Source organism: Octodon degus, unplaced genomic scaffold, assembly GCF_000260255.1.
Source record: "Octodon degus isolate 3935 unplaced genomic scaffold, OctDeg1.0 scaffold00310, whole genome shotgun sequence".
Taxonomy (NCBI): domain Eukaryota; kingdom Metazoa; phylum Chordata; class Mammalia; order Rodentia; family Octodontidae; genus Octodon; species Octodon degus.
Window position 1 is genome coordinate 863,290 of NW_004524886.1, and position 20,806 is coordinate 884,095.

The 20,806-nt window shown below is 53.9% G+C and overlaps 2 protein-coding genes across 5 annotated transcripts in view; one reads left to right on the forward strand and one right to left on the reverse strand.

Moving 5' to 3' along the window:
* Positions 1–5,551: 5,551 nt before the first annotated feature.
* Jmjd4 (jumonji domain containing 4) lies at positions 5,552–11,396 on the reverse strand. 2 transcript variants are annotated; one of them, XM_023707761.1, is made up of 6 exons: positions 11,019–11,396; positions 10,382–10,547; positions 8,724–8,858; positions 8,377–8,599; positions 7,949–8,095; positions 5,552–7,810 (listed from the first exon to the last, which is right to left on the reverse strand). In XM_023707761.1, exons 1-6 carry the CDS (start codon positions 11,278–11,280, stop codon positions 7,511–7,513), a joined length of 1,233 nt encoding a protein of 410 aa, XP_023563529.1. In that variant the 5' UTR covers positions 11,281–11,396; the 3' UTR covers positions 5,552–7,510. The 2 variants fall into 2 exon arrangements, with proteins under 2 accessions (XP_023563529.1, XP_023563528.1); XM_023707760.1 differs by having other exon boundaries at positions 8,377–8,635.
* A 141-nt stretch (positions 11,397–11,537) lies between these two features.
* Positions 11,538–20,806, forward strand: part of Snap47 (synaptosome associated protein 47) — a 34,566-nt gene continuing 25,297 nt past the window's right edge. For all 3 annotated transcript variants that reach the window (XM_004647503.2, XM_023707762.1, XM_023707763.1), the window contains exon 1: positions 11,538–11,653. The gene's annotated coding sequence lies outside the window, so the exon portion shown is untranslated. The remainder of the gene's footprint in view (positions 11,654–20,806) is intronic.

The following is a 20,806-nucleotide window of genomic DNA, read 5'->3' on the forward strand; positions in this document are numbered from 1 at the left end:
TTTTTTTTTTTTGGCAGAACCGGGGATTGAACTCAGGCCCTTGTGCTTGCCAGGCAAGCGTTTATTCTACTGAGCCATCTCCCCGACCCCTCCATCGTTTTTTTCTATTCTCATCTATTCTTTTTTATCAGTGTCTTCTCTAGAAGTATTTAGTACTGTGTTCCTTATAGTTATCATTTCTTTTTTTACTTCAGAAATTATTATTTATTTATTTTTATTTTTTACTTTTAGGGAAGGGTCTAGAGGGTGTTCAGGGTCTCACTACTAGATCAGACTCATAGTGATCCACCTCTTTACAGCCTTGCAAGAACTGAGATTATAGGTGCATGCCACTATGCCCAGTCTCAATTGCCATCTCAGCGTGCCTTGGGGTCAGGGCCAGCATGGTAGGCTGGCACAGAAATTATTTCTGATCTGATTTCCTCTATACCTTTCTGCAGTTGTTTCTTTACTTCCCACACTATTATTTCAGAGATTTCAGGTGTGTGCTTTCCAATTTCTTCTACACTGTTGTCTCCTGCATTTGTTCTGAGTGGGCTTGGGGCCTGAAAATGCATTTTGTTCCTTCTCTTTGTCATTTTGTACAGCACTGTCTTCTGACCTTTGGTGTAGTGCTTTGGTAGAGTTATTACCTTAGCACCAGGTCTGGATCTACCAAGTTCAAACTCGTCTAGGCATGTGTGGCTTGGGTCTGGCTGCTGTGCTCCACTTCCTCCTGCTGCAGCCCTTGGAGGTGAACCCGCTATGCCACTCTGGCAAGATGTTCTGCCCCTGGATCAGCTAAGTGGGTCTTGCCTCTAGCCTCTCTGCAGGGAGTTCTGCCACAGGGTTCCTCACTGGGCCTGTCTGATGGAGGAAGTTCCACTCACATGCTGAGCCTGGGCACTGGCTTGAATGAACATCCAGCGGGCCCCAGACAGTCTCATTCAGGTCGGGTGTGGGCTCTAGGTCAAATGAAAATTCAGGGGCCCCAGGCAGTCTCACCCCCAGCCTGAGGTCTGGGTCGAATCAATGGATGTACCTTGAGACCATATTCAAATGAAATAAATCTGACACATGTGTAAATACTGCATGGTTGCTCTGGTGTGATAAGCTGAATGCGTATGTAAGGACCGAATGTGTAACAGGTATTGGGAAATGGGAAGAAAATGTTCAGATGAGAAGGGGAAAGGTGGGGGACAATAATAAAGAATAGAGGAAAAAAACAGAAACAAAACTCGTACAAATAAGGAGAGGAAGAGGAGTTAAAGGGAGGGAAAGGGAATGGGGAAATAGAGAGGTAAGACATACCGTGTTCCGCTGCAAACTCCTAACGATAAATATTATCATTACATGAATCAGTGTACCAATACAAGATGCTACATAACGAAGCTGGGGGTGGGGGAGCTAAGCTTAATGACCTCACCATCCACCCTGCTATGAGCCTCCCAAGGCTGGATCCACTGGAGCCAAGCAGCTGTTTGTATTCCTGTCTGCCGCACTCGTCTGTGGTTCTCTGTGTGAAGCATCTTTGGGTGAAGCCTCCATGATGATCACTTCAGGGACTTCCTCCTTTCTCTCGGGAACTTTCCCTCAGCCGACCTTTCCTACTCCTCACCTTTGTTCTCAGCCTCCATATTGGATACCCAGGAAAAACAAACTCAGAATTCTGAAATCTCACGTCTCATCACAGAGGTATGGGCTTTTGAGTAGGCACTTTAGCCACCCTTGGTTGGGTTACGTAACTTGTGACTTTGTCTTCAGGTCACTCCTGCACCTTATTTGCTCAATCCAATTTTAGACTTTGAGTATTCTCGAGGAATCTTGGGTGTGCTGGCTTTGCACACCATGTATCCCAGCAGTCCCTTGGCAGACTGAAGCCAGACAGCTGCCAGGGACACTTCTGCACCCAGGGCCCTCCCTCCTTTCCCGTCCACAGCACCAGCTGCTTGTAAATGCTGTCACTGTTAAAAGGCAAAAGGTTGTTGGGGTGCCCATGGACTCCACCTGGCTTCCAGCCTGACCTGCACTCCAGGGGTCTGCCCCACTGGACCTTCTCCAGGACATGGCACAGGGAGGGAGGCGGAGACTGCAGGTCACAGAGGCGAGTGCTCACCAGTGCACCACACCCTTGGGCGTGCCCTGGAGGTGCTCGGGGACACACATTTGTATTTGACTTTACCACAGGAGGGGTCTGGAGATGTGCCCCAGAAATGTGCTCACTAGGTCAAGGCAGCCCCGCCATCCAAAGGAAACATTACAAGTTTCCTTTGACCATTTCTTTGTTCTGAATATTGTAATGTACTTACTACCCACAATTCCTCACTACCACCGAGTCACAGCGCTAGCCTTCTGTCTGTACCTTAATCTGAAGACACTTCAAAGGTGGAGTTTCTGGTTTTGGTCTGCAATCTTTTCCATTTGATTGGATTAAAATAACTCAGACTTAATATTATTGCTGATAGTTGGACTTGTGTCTGCCATTTTATGTTTTCTATTTTTTTTTTCCTGTGTCTTTTAACCCTATTTTTCTTTACTGATTTCTTTTGGAATAAGTGACTATCTTCTCCTTCTGTTTGACTGCGTATTTTCTGACCTAGCATTCATGGCTCCTCTTCCGTGACCCTGCTCCATCACGTTGTATGCACTGCCAGAAGAACTGTTAAGTGCTTGCCTCTCATCAGAATCAGCTATGCATTCAGACCGACCGCAGTATGGAAGCACTGCCTGCCAGGCAGGAATGGCACAGGCCCGAGACCCCAGCCCTGGGGAGGCTGAAGGCCAGCCTGAACTATATAGCATGACTGTGTCTCAAAAAAGAAAAAGAAAAAAAAAAAAAACTCAAAATCTGAAACATTGCCCTACATAGTTCTACATCCTTCTACGGCTTTATAGTCATGTGTGATTTTTAATTATTTTTTTTTTATTTGTGTGTGTGTGTGTGTGTGTGTGTGTGTGTGTGTGTGTGTGGCCAGCTCAGCCCACCAGAGGGCAGGGCTGGCTGGCATGTGGTGCTGGGGGATTGAACCGTAGTCCCTGTGCTTTGCTAAGCTTGTTCTAAGTAGGTGCTTTAGACCACTGAGCCATCTCACCAGCCCTTTAATTATTTTCTACATTTTGAATATTATATGTATTAGATCTGTAAAAACTACAAGTTCAATGTAACTCAGTTATTATTTTCTATAATTTTGTCTTGAAAAAGCTGAGAAGAGAAGAAAGAGCAAGACTATATTTAGGCTTTGTTATTTTAACCTTGTTCTCTTCATTTGACTCAAAGGCTTGAGTCCCTATCTGTTGGGGACCAAGCTATGTGACAGATTAGGGCCTCACCCCACCCTCCCACCCCGTCTGAGAGACCTCACTTTGCCCTGGCTATGGGTGGAACACTAATAACCAGGCAACTGTGAGGCAAGATAGCATCTGCTATTATTTAAATACAGGCATTGTGTAGAGCAATTTGGTTCCTCATTAATTTAACCCCTTATCCACCCATTTTCTATAGTTAACAGTTCCTCAGCTACCCCTCCCCTGCATGTCTTGCTGACCAATCAAAGCAAACCAACCCTGGAGGTAGCCGAGCTAGTCCCAGGGGTGCAGTCCCAGGTCCCTGGTCCTCTTTCTTTATCCTTGCCATCATCTCACCCCTTATGCTTTGCTTACACCCACCTCCTTCAGACTTCTACCAGCAATACACATCTGTAAGTTATAGGGACACACACCTGGCATGTACACAGTTGTGCCGTTGCCTTCTAGGCCAGAGGCCACCTGCAGGCGGAAAAGGCATTTCTACTCTGGGCTGCAGTGCCCAGGAGGCAGGCCCTGGCCAGTCAGGAAGTGCTTTTCCTACCTTGAGTGTGCATGTACCAGGCCAGGCATAAGCATGCATAGGCTGCTTGTGAGCACACAGGGGCCCATGTACTGCGCAGCTCTCTGTACATGAGCCCTCACCTGGACCCCAAGGAACACCTTAGCTGGCTCTGGAGAAGACGGGTCTCAGTGCCGCCAGCACCCTTCCTCAACACCTGGAGCTCAGGGTGACCATGTGTCCTTTGCCACATGTGGGCCCACCTTCCCCCCACACAGCAGCTTCCACTGGTAACAAGCAGTCTGTTACAAGCCCACCAGGGACATCTAAAGCCATACTTAATCCAGCCCCTGTATAATCTTTTCCTATACATCCATACCTATAGTGGCTTATAAATATGGCAGTGAGGAAACAATAAAATGGAGTATAATATAATACATATGCCATAGGTTACATGGATGTATCCTATTTTTGGAGCAGGGTTTGTTAAGGGGACCTGAAACCACAGGTAAGGGGGATCACTATATTGCTTTCACTTTACATTCAGTCATGAGCATCCCTGCATTTTGCTGTTATTTTTATTTTTGGCAGTACCAGGGATCAAAACTCAGGACCTTGCACTTGCCAGGTCGGTGCTTACACCACTAAGCTATATTCCCAGCCTGTTATTTTTATTAATCCCATTCCTAGATGGGGACCAAACTCACCCCACACTGCATCCATCATCTCACCCTGACCCAAGGGCGGGGCTCATCCATGTTTCCACAGTCTGCCACCTTACTTTCCGGGCCAGGAGCTGGGATGGACCCAGCAGCACCGAACTGCAAGAGGGAGATGCTGGCAATGCAGCCTCTCCTAGCTCACAGACCAAAAGGTGATTCCTTTTGTGAATCCTTCAAGGGTCTGAACCACCCATCCCTGCCCCCCGGTGCTCTTCCAGGGTGGGATTTGGTGAGTGCATCACAGGTAGCTGTCAACATGAACCACCACCGCAAAACTCTCCAGAATAACACTTCCTTGGGCAAAGCATGTTAGTTGTAAGAGGAACATGTGCACCACAGTATGCTAAGCGTGTTAGTTTAGGTTCCGTGTGTCCCCAAATGTCTATGTCTGGAGGTGGGGCTTTTGGAAGGTGACTGGACCATACAGGCACCACAGACCACTTGCTGTTGGGGGGCAGGACGGGGTGGAGGTGAGTCACAGGGATGTGACCTCATGGGGTTTGTCTCTGCTTCTTGGGCCCCAAGTGGGCAGCTTTCGGGCCCAGACCCTTCTCCACGCACTACTGCCTCAAAGACACTTGGGACTTAAGACTTTTCAGTAATGATGGAACTGTTAAACCCTGACTTAGAGATGGACTCTGCATTTTGCACGATGAGCTGGACTTGACTCTTGGGAGTCAGGAACAGAACCTCCTGGTTTAGATCTAGAATGTTCAAGGTTTGAAGGGAGAAGTTTTGGAAGGTGATCCAATCACGGAGTCACCTTCGATGACGGATGAGTGGCGCATCCTGGGTTGGTCGGGGTGTAATGTGGAAGGGTTTCTTCCCCTCCTGCGTCCTCCCTGGTTCCTGGCTTCTGGTTTTCGCTAGACCCTCCCTGCCCTCAGAGCCAGTTGGCCCGGGATCAAATCCTCTAAAACAAACATTTTTGAAGTTGTGGCTATCAAGTGCTATGTTTCTGTGACAAGGATGTGGAGGGAGCAAGAAATTTTAAGGCAAGACTAGGACCACATACTTAACAGCAACTCAGCTATATGATCAGCAATCAGGAGGGCCAGCCCAAGGCTGGACTGATGCTGGGCACATGCTTCACAGAAGCTGTGGCAGTGTTGGGGAAGCAGAGGTCCAGGCACCATGACAGCAGTTGTCCTGTGGGGCTCATGTGGGATGCCCCTTGCTCCGCCTGCTCTATGTTAGGAAGCAGTGAGGGTGACCTTGTTCCCCCAATGTCGCCTCAGACTATCTCTGTGCAGGGTGTGTCTGGTGACCGCTGCCCTGCACACCACCTTCTAGCCCTTGTCAGCCTGGCATTAAGGGGGTGAGTGGAGCTGGCCCACAAAGCCATGTGTGGCTCTAAATGGGGACCCCGACTCCTCTCCTCAGGCCAGATGTGCAAAGGCAAGACTGAAGCCCTGGGTGGTGTTGGGACCTTGGTGGATTTATCTTCCTCCCTGACGGCTTCGCTGGTGTGGCATATGGTGCGGGGAAGGACCGTGGACCCCTACGATGCCTAAGCAGGTGCTTCAGACTGCTGTGCTACCTCGCTGTCCTGTCTTCCTCTTCTTTGCTTGGGAGTGCTGTGTGGGAACACTGGGCCAGCACACTCAGGACAGGCACTGAGAGGAAGGACACAAGTGTCACTTGGCTGGCACTGATCTGACGTCCCAACACTGAAAGCCCTTTTCTCCGGGGCACATCTACCTGTGGCCCAAGGACTGAGTTCCAGCAGCTCATCAGTGACACCGCCCAGAGGAGGAGACCTGCTCCCTGTGGACAGCCAGGGCAGACAGGCAGGCTGGTGCCAGCTCAGGTGCCCACCTCCTCAGCACTGCCACAACCTTTTTCCTCACATTCTGACTGTGCCACTGTCTGGCCCATGTAAGACCACAGCTCATAGGTAAGTGCCGCCCTGCAGGTGGGTCCTGGGTACCAGGGGAGCTCCTTTCAAGGTGTGCCCAGGGTGGTGAAGGGACAGCCCAGCACCAGACCCTGGGCCCCAGCTCCTCTGTAGCGGCCACTCCTGCTCCCGATTTCCTGTCCTAAAAGCCCCAGCCTTGGCCTGTGGGGTGCAGAGGGCCGAGAAAAGCACCTTTGCATTGGCAGGAAGGCTTGCAATTCCAGAGACTGTCCTAGGACTCAGGCCACAGAAGTGCCCACACCCAGGCAGCTGGGGGCACTCTGTGAGGCATACCAGTCACTTTCCATGGCCCCTAGCATAATTTATTGAACAAAAGAAGCTCCTGCCCTTCTGGGCTTCCAGGCTCAACACACAGGACATCACCTCATGGGTGAGCTGCCATCCTCCTGCTCTGAGGGGGCCCCCTAGCAGAGACAGGCTGCAGGTCACCAAGGATGGGGCAGACCCGGACTCCCACTGCAGGATGGGGTCCCAGGTGCCTCGAGCTGGGGCTTGGAGGGGCCCTGAGAAATCCACTCCATCCCAGCCCTCCATGTGAACCATGCCTTGCCCTCCACGCCAGAGTCAGGGCCAAGAACGGGTGGGAGCCGAAAGTAGCAAGCAGTATGGGTGGGCTGGGAGTGGCTTATACGCATCTCCAGAGCACCACTGTGCACAACGACAGCACCTACTGTGTGCAGCGAGAGCAGACCTGCCGCTGGGGCCACAGCATGCACTAGTACATGGCCTCAGGCCTCCTGGGTAGCCCCATCCCAGGTACCCAGCTGCCCAGCACTGTGAGCCAGTTTCCACCTGCACAGGTACCCACTCCTCCCTCAGAGTTCAGAGGACACAGAGGACAGGCAACACATGTGCCTGTGACCTAGAGACAGCCCAGCCACAAAGTGGCCCTAGGACCGCCGCCTGGACATCTGCCGCTCAGGGGGCCTGAGTCCTGGGTGGGCTATGGTAGGCCAGAGGGACAGACACTTTGGAGCCCCAAGGAGGACTGGCGAGACTGCAGGAGGCTCACTGCGTCTACCACAGGGCCAGGAGGGCCTTAGGCAGGCCCTAGGCAAGGCTACCCTCTCCCTGTGCCTGCTAGCATTATAGGGCCTCAGTGGAACCCAGGGCATCCTGCAGCTGCCTCAGCAGATCCTGTGGCCTGGTAGAGAATGTGCTGGTGTCCACCTGTTGGAAGTCGGGGTGTGCGACCACAGAGGCCAGCACCTCCGCGAGGCGGCCAATGTCAAATACAGCCTGCTGGAGGCCCAGCCCCAGGCCCATGCTACACCCTGGCACCCCCTCCTTTCCCTGGCCCAGGACAAGGAGCCGCCTCTCTGCGATGACCTCAAGGAAGTGGTAAAATTCTTCAAAGTTGATCCCCGAACAGGCTCTCATAATGACCTAGGCCAGAAAGGAGAGGCAGGTGAGTGTCATGGTCTTCAAAGACAAGCTGGGGGCCCGTGACAGGGGTTCCATGGCCACTGACCATGCAGCCCGAGTCTGCAGCCTGGCCTGGCTGCAACTTGCCACGCCACCCACCTGGCAGTGGTGGTGCCAGTCAGGCATGGAATCCTTCCACTGGCTGACTTCCCGCTGTACAGCCTGGAGCTCCTGCTGCAGGAAGTGCCACATGTTGGCCAGGTTGAAGCCATTGACCCAGTTGTGGTTGATGGAGATGGTATCATCCTGCAGGGCAAGGCTCAAGTGACCCACGAGCCTGCAGCAGTGGCAACAATGCCCACTCAGGGCATGAGCTCCATGTGGCCTCCATGCCAGGCCCAGTGCAGTACACATGGTGTAGGAACACACCTGCACTCAGCCTTCCTCTAGGGGAATGGGGGCAGCCCAATAGGGATGAGGGCTCAGAGTGGGGACCCCTCTGGGCACAAGGCTCTGGGAGGTGAGGAGGTACAGGGCCTTGCCAGTGACACTGAGAGCAGAGGGGCAGGCACCCAAGCCTGCCTCACCAGATTGTGCACTTGGTGGTGCCAGCCACTGGGCACAAATAACATCTCCCCTGCTTCCTGTGTGACCTCCAGTGGAAGGCTGCTCTGCAGGTGTGCGGATTGTGGGTAGGTGTTCCCCAGGGTCACGTCATAGGGCAGGCTGCCACGGCTATCCCTCAGGGCCTCCTCCTGTCCAGGCGGGAACAGCAGCCACTTCTTCCTCCCGCAGACGTTGACCGACCAGCTGTAGGAGCGGAAGATGTCGGCGTGGAACGGGGACCTGGGAGAGAGTTTCCAGTCTGTCCCCTGCAAGCTGGGGCGGTTATACGTCTGACCCTTCTGCCCAGCCCAGCCCAGCCCTCACCTACCAGGTGCCCCTAGGCCCTGCATAAACAAAACGGTAGTCGTCCACACCCAGGGCGTCCCAGAACTCATTCAGCCAGTCCGAGGAGAAGTACACAGGCAGGGTGAACACGGCCTCCAGGCCCTCCGCAGAGGAGTCCCTGTGGAGTGCAAGGCTGCAGCGGCACCACGACACCCAAGAGCATCTGACCCCAGGGCTGCCGACAGCTCCGGGGGCCTGGGCCAAATCCCCTCAAGTCAGAGAGTCTGAACAGCGAAGGCAGCTTTCAGATGGGCGGGGACCTGGCACAACCCCCAGGCCTCAGCAGTCTGGCCACTGGTGACACAGGACACCCTCGTGGATGTCCCACCATACCAGTTTGTGAACTGCAGGACCAGGCTGAGGAATGCCTGTACTCCCATGTACCCTACCCCAAGCTCCCAGAAGGACGAGCCCCTGACGCAGCTCAGCCACCTGCACTTGCACAGAGATGGTGGGGGTGACGGAATGCAGTCCTCACAGCAACAAGCCACTCATGGTCCCAGGACAACACCAAGCTTCCTTCTCCTGCTGTGCCACTCAGAGCGCACCCAGTGAGCTTCTATCCACCCACTGGAAACCCTGCTCAGTGTCATGCCTCAGCTGTCTCTTTAGGTAAGATGCAGAACATAGTGAAAAACTGAACTTCAAACACCCAATGAGCAATCCTGCAGCATAACTACCTCCAAGCAATGCTTGGGAAATACGCCAAGAAACAAAAGCCCACTTTCCTCGCTCACCCAAGCCCCAAAGCACAGCTGTGCCACAGTGGTATCTGCACTCACGAGCGGCACATGTGGCAGCGAGGTGGCACACACCCACAGTGCACATGACGTGGGCCAGGCCTCGGGACCGGCAAAGATGCTGACAGAAGTACACATGTCCCTGAGCTTAGCATGGGCTTCTGACCTGACACATCCGTGTTGCACTTTAAAGGCCATTAGAATAGTGTGTCCTTTGCACTAGCAAAGCCCTGGGTTCAACCTCCAGCAACAAAAAGAAAAAAGAAAAAGTGACCCATCTGATTGGCCAACTACTACAATTTAGCAAGAAAGCTCACTGCTCCCTGCTGGCCACTTCCAGCACGATACAGCTGACTGGGAACCATGGCCCAGGAGCACAGTCCAGCATCAAGAAAGAACCAGGCCACACACTGCTAGCTTGAGAAAAAGTAACATTCCAAGTCTGCAGTTTCTACTGGGCCCACAGCACCTAAACAAAGTCAGTAACTGCAGAGCACCAGCTCGATTCAGTCCCACATCCTGGGCCAGAGACTACACGGCAGGTGAGGGTGGGTGAGGAGGGTATCGAGTGCGTTCTGAGAGTGGCTTTGCACGGTGGGCAGGAACTTGGCCTCACTCCACAGCCCATGTGCCTGACGGAGTGCCCAGCAGGGGCAGGAGTACGGGGAGAATGCAGTGCAGTCCAAGCAAGGGGGAACAGCCTAGCTCTCCAGAGGACAAAACAAGAGCCAGGCCCTGGACTTTTAGGAAGCTGGGCCATCACCACACAGAGCAGGGCAAGCCCACCACACTGCACACGTGGCCCGGGGGCAGCATGGGGCGCGGTGGGGGGTGGTCTGGAGGCCCCCTGCACACCGGCTTGTGCGGAGAGCCGGGCTCAAGGTTCTGGGCAGGGCTGCACCTGCACAGGTGCCAATCCTTGAGATAGAGGCAGCCTCTCGGGGAGGAGCCACCATGCTGGGCGCACTCCTGCCAGTAGGCGATGTAGTCCCGCAGGGGCATGTGCTCCTTGGGGTTGGAGTTGTATTCCTGCACCGCGCAGTTCGCCACCGGCACCACCACATCTCCTGCGGCGAGAGGGGCGACAAAGACATGGTGAAGTCCTCTGGGAGCCCTGCCCCACCGGCCACAGTTAGCTCCGCAGCTGGCGGGACATCCACAGCCCACCATGGTCCTCGGTTCTGGACCATCCCTAGTTCTGCTTCGCCCTGGCTGGCCTGGAGGATGTCTCCTGATCGCAGCCCTCCTGGCTGTCCTGAGGACACTGACCCTCTGTTCCCCGGCTCTTCCTGGAGTACTGATCCTCTGTGTTCTCTGGCCTTCTGTCCCGGATGTCCTCGGCGGCCCTCGCTGTCCCCACTGTCCCAGGGTACTGCCCTCACGTCCCTGCCGTCCTGGGCTCCGGCCCGCTGTATCCCCACTGTCTCAGCGTACGTCTTGGGCGCTGCCCTTCCCTTCCCCACCGTTCCTGGGGAGCTGGCTTTTACACCCTAGGGTCCCGGGGTAGTGGCCCCTGCCCTCCGCGCTGCCGTCCTCACCGTACTCGCGCACCAGGTACTCGAAGTCGGGCTTGCCCGCGGGCGTCACCCAGCGCCGCCGGCTGCCCCAGGCCTCGGTGAAGGCGCTGGAAAACACGCAGGGCAGGTTGGGCAGCAGGAAGCCCGTCACGAAGTCCGCGTACGAGAAGGCGCAGGGGTCCGGAATGAAGGCGACGCGGCACGGCGCCCGCCCACCGCCCGGGACCCGGCCCCCCGCGCCGCGCAAGTGCTGCTCGGCCGCGACGCGCGTCGCGCGGTCCATCGGCGGGCCCCCGGCCGCTCTTTTCCAGGCGAGAAGAGACACCGAGAAATAGCCCTCAGCAGTCCCGCGCAGAGCCAGGGAGGAAGCCGCCGGGAACCAAAACGCTACGGCTTCGCTTTCCGGGGTCGTGCGCATGCGCTACGCGCTTCCTGTGTCCGTGCGCATGCGCCACGCGCTTCCTGTGTCCGTGCGCGTGCGCCCTCGCGCTCCCGGTGCCCGTGCGCATGCGCCGCGCGCTTCCGGCGTCCGCGCAGGCGCAGGAGTCGCCGCTGGACCGCGGGCGCGGCGCACCAGGGCTGTACTCTGGGGGTCCCCGGGTGTCCGGCTGCCAAGAGGTTCGGTTCCCGGCTGGCGTCCGCGCCTCCGGCCCCAGGTGAGCGGAAGCGCTGCCCCTCGCGCCCTGCCTCGGGAACTCATCCGCCAGAGCCGACGCGGTGACGGGCACGAGGCTTGGCCGTCCCAGAATCCGTGGGACAGCGGTCGGAGGAGCTGGCGGGGTCCGGGGAGGACGGGCCTGGGTACTTGGGGAGCAGGCGGGGTCCCGGGGGTCGGGGTTCCCCAAGGAAGATGCTGGGCGATGTTGGGACTCTGACCCTGGGGCGGATAGTTTGAGGGATCCCTTCCCTAGGAGTGCTGTTTACCCGGGAAGAAAGTCCCACAGCGTCGGCGCGAAAGCTCGGGTCCAGGATTCCGAGAGCAGGCCCAGCCGCGTCTCAAACACCGGTCAAGGAGAGGAGCAGTGAGGAAGGGCAGGGCAGGGCCCTAATCAGTAGGGCCGCGCTGGGGAGCACAGGGCAGCTGTGGACCTGCCTTCGAGAGGCTGAAAGAAACGGGTTTTACAGAAACAAAGGCAAGGAAGGGTTGGCCTTCTGTAGTTTGAGGCATAGGTAGTCCCGGTGCAGTATGGTCTGCACCCACAATCCAACCCACAGGTGGGATTTTACAGTTAGCAGGAACAGAGCCTGTCTTCCCAGGTGTAGTGGTTATCTCAGGAGGGGTCTGTGAGAGCCATTGCACTTGAGGTAACAACTTGGCTCCTGTCATGAGCTCAGGGTCCCTGCTTGGGGGACAGTCTCCATTTCTGACATGGGTAATTGCTTCCAGTTGGGGACTGGTGGTGACCTCATCATGGGGTGGTATGCCACGCTCTGGTTTTCCTGAAGTCTATATGGCTATAGGTTTAGGGCTATGAAACTTGCTCCAGGGGGTCTGGAGTGGATTTTGTAAAAACTGGCAGTTGAATGTCCCTGCAAGTCCAGAATTACTTAGGTGCCCTTATCTTGGTCTTCTCAGTCTTGTTGTCTGAAACAGGATCTCACAGGCTGACGTCAAACTTGCTGTGATCTTGCCTTAGCTTTCCATATACTGGCGTTACAGGCACACATATCATGCCTAGCTTTCTTAGTCTTGAAGGAACCAGACAGACTAGGTGTACTAGGGCTAATAAACCTTGAATTAGAGACACTCCTTGGGCGACTAACATGCCTGTGTGTAGAGCTGAGCCCCGATCTGACACAGACTTGAAAGGCAATAAAGGAGACAGGCACAGAGTGAAGGCGGATGATGAGCTCCCTTCTGTTGTCAGCTACTCACCAGGCATCTGTAGGCCCCTGAGTCTTGTTAAGAAACAAGGAGGTCAGAAAAGGGAGAATGAGGAGGACAGGAAAGTCCTTGGAGAGTCTGTGCTCCACATAGGGTGGGGTGTGGCATGCATGAGACAGGGGCAGGGATACCAGTACTGGTTGGGGGACTGATGGCCATGCGCTGTGGCCCCATCCTGGTGGCCTCACTGTAACTCTTGTGGTTTCTGTGTTTGGTTCTTTATTGTGAGCCAGGCCATGGTAGGAGATGGGAGTATACAGAGAAACTGAGGTGGAGAGGCTCACTCACAATCCCACCCACAAGTGCAGATTATGAGGAGCAGAGCCTATTTTCCCAGGTGCACATGTATTCACTCTGTGTCTTGCCTGCCTTCTCTCCATATTTCCCCAGCCTCTCTCCTTCCTACATAGGCATGCTATTATGACATCAAATGTGTATTTAGCCTTTCTCCTGTGTACTGACAACCCAAATCGTGGGCTCTGGGGACACACATGTGCTCATGAGCCTGCTGCTGGCCAGCAGCCCTAGTTGACTTCAGCATGGGCTGCCACTGGAAGACCAAGACAGGGTCCCAGGGCTGGGACTCCCAGCCCCGCCCGGCCTCCAGAAGGGCAAATGGGCTGAGCATCCAGCTGACTTCCAGGGCCCAGTGACTCAGTCCTGCCCATGTCATGAGGCCTCCAAAACCCAAGGCAGGGCTCAGGGCTTCCTAGGATCTGGACACAGGCAGGGTGGGGCCAGGGAGGGCAGGAAGCCCAGCCTCCCCATACCATCCCTGAGCACCTCCTTGTCTGCAGCCTGGCACCATCCTGACAGAAACTGGGAACTGAGCAAGCATCCCCTGCCCCAGTCTCCAGGACAGAGGTAGGGGGTTGGGGATGCAGACCCATCCATCCTGAGGAGGGGTTGAGGGGTCTTCACTTTGTAGCCAGTGGGGTGAGAGCCAGAATTCCAAGGGTATCTGTACGCCCTGGCATGTTAGCTGGGGGCACCTGTGGGATGTTGAGTTGGGGACTAGAGGATCCAGCTGACATTCCCTGCAGGGTTGCTTGCCGGTGTGTAAGGAAAACTCCTGTATGTCTGGTGCGAGAAGTGTGTTGTCATATTAAAGTGCCTGCAAGCAGGCACAGGGGCCGGGGGTTCGATGCTCGGGCCTGCCGTGCCATCCCCACCCCTGGACGCACTGAGATGGCAGTTGAGACTGGGCATAGTGCCACGCACCTGTAATCCCAGCTCTTGGGAGGCTGTAAACAGGAGGATCACTACTAGTCCGATCTGGTAGTGAGACCCTGAACACCCTGTAGACCCTTCCCTGAAATACAAAAAAAAAAAAAAAAAAAGTGTGTTGTGTATAGGAGAAAGCTTTGCATTTGTGTGTAACACGTGTGCACACACATCTCAACATTGTATACCGTATGGAAGCACCTGCTCTGCCGTCAGACTGGTGCTGTCTGCAGAAAGCAACGTCAGAGCTGCGTTGGACCTGAATCTAGCTGGTAGCGCTGCTGAACTGCTTGCTTGTGGTGGAGGAAACCCACCTCCTGGGCCACAGGAGTCAGCTGTGTTGCTTGCCATGCTAGCAAAGGAGAAAGGGCAGTTTGTTTCTCCAACACAGCATGCAGTTCAGATGGGCACTGTTGAGGACTCCTGCAGCACCGTGGCTGAGAGAGTCCACGATCGCGGACACCAGGCACTGAGGGCCCCGGGTCCAAGCACTCCCCCAGGTGCTGAGGCAGGGGAACCCCTTTGGCTGGGAAGTAGAGCTCCTAGCCAGACACTGGGTGCTGCGTATCCCATCCACAAGGTGTCCCTCTAGTGTCAGTGTTGGCGCTGTCTGCGGTGCCTAGGGACAGCCTGCTCCCAGGTGTCTCAGTACTGGCACCTGCAGGTTCAGGACCAGCCAGCGGCGCTCTTCCTCTGACTCCACCAGGCCTCTGTGTGGGGTGCCTCAAGAAAGCAACAGGAAGGGGCTCGAAGTTAGCACAGGGTCTCTGAGGGAGTGGAAAGGGTCCTCGAGGGTGGAGGACAGCTCATGGAAAAAACCTGTGCCACCCCGCCACACACACTGCCCCTCTGTTCTCCCTGCAGCCTCGAGTGGAGGAGGTAGAAGGTGTGCAAAGTGTTGCTGGTTTGGTTACTTTGGAAATTCACTAAAAATAGTGTGTTTACTTGCTGTCGAGCCTCACGGGGACACACGTGTGATGGAAACGCTGAAAGGGACATGATGCCATCTCGGGGTCTCAGGCGTGCCGCCACATGGCCACTGCTTGTTTCCCTGCACCCTGGGCCCCACAGTGAGTGTCAGGTGGCTCTGTGTGAGCAGGGCCAGAGAAGTCTCTGCCCCAGCTGGCAGCAGCCGGCACCAGAGAAGGCTTGGACTTGCTCTACCCCAAAGTGGCAGAGCTGGGAGGACTGAAGGAACTCAAGTGGCAACAGCCCCTCCCCACGTGCGTGGGGTGCATGGGGTGAGGGGGATTGAGAGGGCCATGCCCCAAGCCCTCTTGTGCCATCCCCTGCCCCAAGTGGACACTGTGAATGTGTGCTCTGTGTGCTGGGTCCACAGCTGTGGAACCGCATTAGGGACATGGGAGGAGTCTGGCAGCCAGGAGCACCTTCTGGGCCGTAGGAGCTGAGCACTGGCCTAGGAGCCTAAGGCTGTGGGGATCCAAGGTGCTGGGCTGTCAGAGCCCCTGGGATACGTGTTCTGTGTTTCTGCTGGGACATCCAGCATCTGCTTGCTAGGCAGGACTGTGTCAAGCTGCTCCGCCTCCCTAGAAGATTTTGGCAGAAGCCTGGCACCTCCTCACTGAATCCTAGCTCACCAGCTGCTGAGCAGTGGTCAGACAGGACCCAGGGTATGGCAGCAGCTTCAGAAGATGCAGGTAGAAGGCTTGCTTAGGAGGGCTGGGAAAAGGAGGAAGAGCAAATCAGGAAAGTCTGGGTCCAGGGGAGCCAGTCAAAGAGGAGGAACATACACCAGTGCTAGAGAGGGGGCACCCCCACAGGGAACATAGATCCCAGCCAACGAGCTGGTGTCAGAGTTGATGCCTGGAAAGAGCTTGGCACACCTCGGTGGATGCAGAGTACACAGAGTACCACAGGGTTCTTGAGTTATCTTGGAAAAACGGGGTTCACAGTGGGACAGAGCTATGTCTGGCAGAGGACCCACTACAGGACCCTGAAACCTAGTGCCATAGTGACCCAGGAAGGGGTTTGCAGACATTAGGCCACCATGCCTCTGTACATGGTCTTGTTGGGGCTTCTGTGGGTGCTCCTTCATGTTCTCTGCGGTGGTAAAGTGAAGTATGTGATAGGCCTTCAGCCCCAGGGCCCAAGGCTGCATTTGCCAGCCAGGCCTCAATAAGCTGTTTGAAGTGCCCAGGGCAGCAGAGGTAACATGGGCCATGCTGGTGACATGGGGGCCAGGATGGCGAGCTTAGGAGGCAGGTGCAGACTCGAGGGACCAGGGACCTTGCCAAGGATGCCATTGGGGCTGTGGTGACAGCTGACTTGGGGGCGGCCAGGAGGAAGGATATGAGGCGCCACGCATGCCTGGGAATCTTTTCTTCACTTCCGCCCTGCCACTTAATGTCTGTTTGCTTTGGTTTTCTGGGAAAGGAGCCCGGAAACCTGTGGTAGGAAAGTAAAGTGGCTCTGTTTCTGTTCTTCTTTCCCTGGAATTTGCCTGTCACAGACACTTCCCTCCATACCATCATGACACATGTTTTACCTGCTCACCTCCTCCTCCTTGGGCTTGCATTTCATAGCATCATAGAGCTGGTGCTGTTTGGAGCAGTTGCTTTGGCAGGGCATAAACAAAGGTGCAGCACATGAGGTAACGTCTCCAAAGATAGAAACTTTATGGTGGACCCAGGGGAGCCACAGCTGGCACCGCTGTGAGGTTACTGACCTGCAGTGCTGGATATGCAGATTGCTGAGGGATGGGCGCATGCTCACAGAGGGTGAACATAATGTATAGTCACAATTGAAGGACAATAATTTCCCTCATGCTCACAGCACTTTCAGGTCTGTGTTCAGGAATGGTCACTGGGGTTCAGGGAATGGTTAATACAACCTCAGCTTCCTTTACTCTACCAGTTAATGTTGTGAAATGTGGGTTTGGTACACACAGCTCCCCAAATCCTGGGCTCTGGGGACACGTGTGGGCTAACCAGCCTGCCCCTGGCCAGCAGCCCTGCCTGGCCTCCAGGAGGGCCCAGAAACTCAGTCCTGCCCATGTCATGAAGCCTAAAGACCCCCCAGGCCAGGGCTAAGGGCTTCCTGGGATCTGAAAACAGAACAGCCTCCCCATACCTGCACTGTGCACCTCCTTGTCTGCAGCCTGGCACCGGCCTGACAGATACCAGGAACTGAGCAAGCATTCCCTGCCCCAGTCCCCACGACCACGGGATTAAGACTATCCATCCCAAGGAGGGGTTAAGGGGACCCCACTTTGTAGCCAGTGGGGTGCGGTCAGAATCCGAGGGAGACAGCTTGGGTTTGTGGTCATGCAGGGACAAAGCCCCACCTGTGGGTAGTGCTGTCTGCAGGCAGGTGGTGTCAACCTGTTTGAATTAGAGGCTGGCTATGGGGAGACAGGCCCTGCACATGTGTTGTCATGGTGATTTGGATAATGAGGTTATAGTGGGAGAAAATGAGTATGAGTTGTTTTCCTACATGTACCTCAGCTTTGAGCCAGCTGTTTCTGCTTATTGTAGTCAGAGTTGGCATGTATCTTGGTCGTGTTTTACTTGTTCAAACAAAATATCTAACACCCAAAATTAAGGAAGGAAAGGTTTATTTAGTTCACAGTTAGTGGAAGTTTTAGTCTATATTTGGCTGGCTCTAAGGCAGAGGACAGCTGTTTTTTTGGTGGTGGAAAATGGCAAAGAACAAAGGAGGGGAGCAAGGCTCCTTTTTCCCCTTATATTGTAAGCAGGCTACCCTGGGTTGAAGGTGCAGAACTCACACAATGCCCATGCCCTCCTCTTGGATAGTATGAGGATGCTTATGAAGTAAGAGCCCTGGCTCCCTGCTGAGTCACTTAATTAAACTTTTGAACTTTTTAAGCTGACACAGTGTATCAACCAGTGCAGTCCACCCCTTATCAACTTGACAACCAGACTCATTTCTTTAAGCTAGTTTTTAGATATAAAGACATGTTTATTTTTATCATTTTACAACTTGAACACTATAATGCAGGTTTACCAATCTCAAAGAGCTAGTGTTAAGTCTGTCAACATTATATTATAACCATAATATTTTGCCTCTAGGCCCCCAAAGACTCATGCACATCCCTTTATGCAAAAGGCATTAAGAGTTGCCTGTCTTCACAGTTTTAGCATTGCTGAAAAGTCTAAGTCCCAAGTTAAACACTTGTTTAATATTTAAGGGCACAAGGAAAACGTTACCAGTTTAAAAGGTACAAACAGCAGGATATAAAGCATTGGGACAAAGCAAGTCCCAAATCCCACAGGGCAAACATTACATCTTGTAGTTTTATGTGGAACATTTGAAGCAATTTGTGGCAAATTGTGAGCTCTATGTGGCTCTACCTCTATGGTGCTTCTACTGGTTGTAGTGCTCTTGGCTTTTTTTGGGGGGGGATTGGGGGGGCTGGCTTTGCTTTCTCCTCCAGCTTTTTTCAGATAATCCATATTTTTTGGCTTTTTTGAACTTTTGGAGTTTTTACAAAGTAGGCTTTTTACTCACAGCTTTATACACTGCTCTCCCAGGAGCACACTGCCTGACCTCCCAGGCCTTTTGAAATCTAGGTGGAAGCATTTTTAACCTCAGAACTCTTGTATTTTATATGTGTCTAAAACTAGTACCGTATGGATGATGCGAAGGTCTGCTGCCAGCTGGAGCAGTAGCCAGGCTTTCTTCTCTCTTGGCTGTCAGGGTTGAGTGTCTGGATAGCTGAGCACTCTGACTCTGATTCCGAGGAACAAATATTTTATGCCGATGCCATTCTGCAACCTGGTGTGGCTGCCACGGCATTCTGCAGCTTTTTTAAAAAAGCAAAGTCCCTTACCCTTGCAGTTTTGAGGCTGCAAAGTACGAGGACCTTTCACCTCCTATGATGCCTCTGAGAGATCTTTTCTTCTCTTTCTTTTTCTTTTTCTTTTTTCTTTTCTTTTTTTTTTTTTTTTTTTTAAGGTACCAGGGAATGAACTCAGGACTTTAAGCTTGCCAGGCACTTATTCCACTGAGCTATCTCCCTGGCCCCCTTTTTTCTTGAGCAGTAGAGATCTCAACTCTATACACAGAGGAAACAATTTAATATAGGACACATAATTTGTAGGATTATTTTACAATAATCATCCACATAGTCAAATGCAAGAGTGTGGGAGATCTGTCCATACACTAGAGACCCAAAGAATCTAGCTGAGGGCCTGGATCCCACAGCAGTGTCCTCCATGAGTCCTGCTGAAGACCTTGAGTCCATGGTGATGTCCTCCATGAATCCAACTGGAGGCCTAGAGCCAACGACGATGTCTCATGCAGGCCTGTTTCTCAGATCTGCTGGGACGGCCCGAAGGTCAATGGTGGAAGCTAGAAAGTCTGCACTGGTGGGATGAAGGATCTGTGTCAACAGGCCGAGGGATCTGAACTGAGCTGGGAAGTGATGCTCAAGGTAGGACCGGAGCACCACCAAAGAGAACCACAGCCATCCTCAGCACCAGTGAGGGCCTGAGCTGCTCCAATGGTGAGACCAGCCGGACATTCATATCAGGACATCCAGCATGACAAGCTTCTCCAGGAGGTGCAACAGCACCATCTTAATCTGGTTCTGCCTTGGTGCTGTGGGCAGCAGTCCTCAGGTGGCTCTCCACACTTGGCACCACGCTAACTCTACTCAGCTGAGCACAAGTTGCCCACCTGTTGTCAGTCCTTACACCACCCCTGGCCGTAGGTGTGGCTGAGGTGAAAAGCTGTTCATTTGGGCCAGGCCAAGGCTGCCTTCAGGGTGGCAAGTGCCCTGCCGGGTGCTCCTTACCTTTCCCCTGGCCTAAGGGTTCCAGTCCATGGCTGAGCTGAAGTGGGCACTGTCCCCCAATTCTGAAATGTGGATTCCAGTGATGATTGAGGGTCACTTGGGTGCCCTTGCCTGTGGCCGCTAAAGTTCCCAGCTCTTGCTCAAGAGGCATGGCAGTGGAGAGCTCAGGTGGTTCCTGTTTCAGGGACTAGTCTCATACAGTTCACTGGGAGGCACTGTCAGAAAGGACAGGCTTCTCCCTCGCTAGGTCCTCTAGCATGACCCTGTGGAGTGTGCTGACAAGGCAGGGACTGGTGCAGGCTCGCCTGCGAAGTACTCTCTTGGAGAGACAACCCCTCCATGGAAGCAGGGCCCCTCTCCTGCAGCTGAGAAAATCTTGTTTTCCAGTGACATCAGGCTGTAAACTTCCTGGCTGTCTCTCACCAAGAGTGTGAAGCATTTTGTTTGTTGTTATTATGGTTCTTTGCCTTGGTCTGGGCAAGGTCAGATTCTTAGGCCCGGCTCAAGCTGGGGTGGGCTTTCCTCCTCCACCAGGGGTTGTGACCTGGGATTACCCCTCCCACCCTGACATTTTTGTCACTTATACTTCTCATGTCTGATTTACACTGTAGTGACATTCTCATACCTGGGAAGGTGGTACCTTCTGGCTTGTGACCTTGTGATTGCAAGATGGGACTGAAAGTAGTGACCCCTGCACAGCGTTGGGCAGATGGGCCCACCTTTGCCATGGTGGTTATAGCAAGGCCCCAGCTGTGTGGGGAATGAGGGCATCAGAAAAGTTGGGTTCATTTTTGTTTGACAAAGAAGTGGTCATTTTGCTTTAACCTGGGACTACTTTTATCATTCAGTAAAGATAGAAGAAGCCTGCCAGGCAGAGTGAGTTTGGGCCGAGTGAAAGTGGGAAAGAAGGTGCAGTGGGCAGTA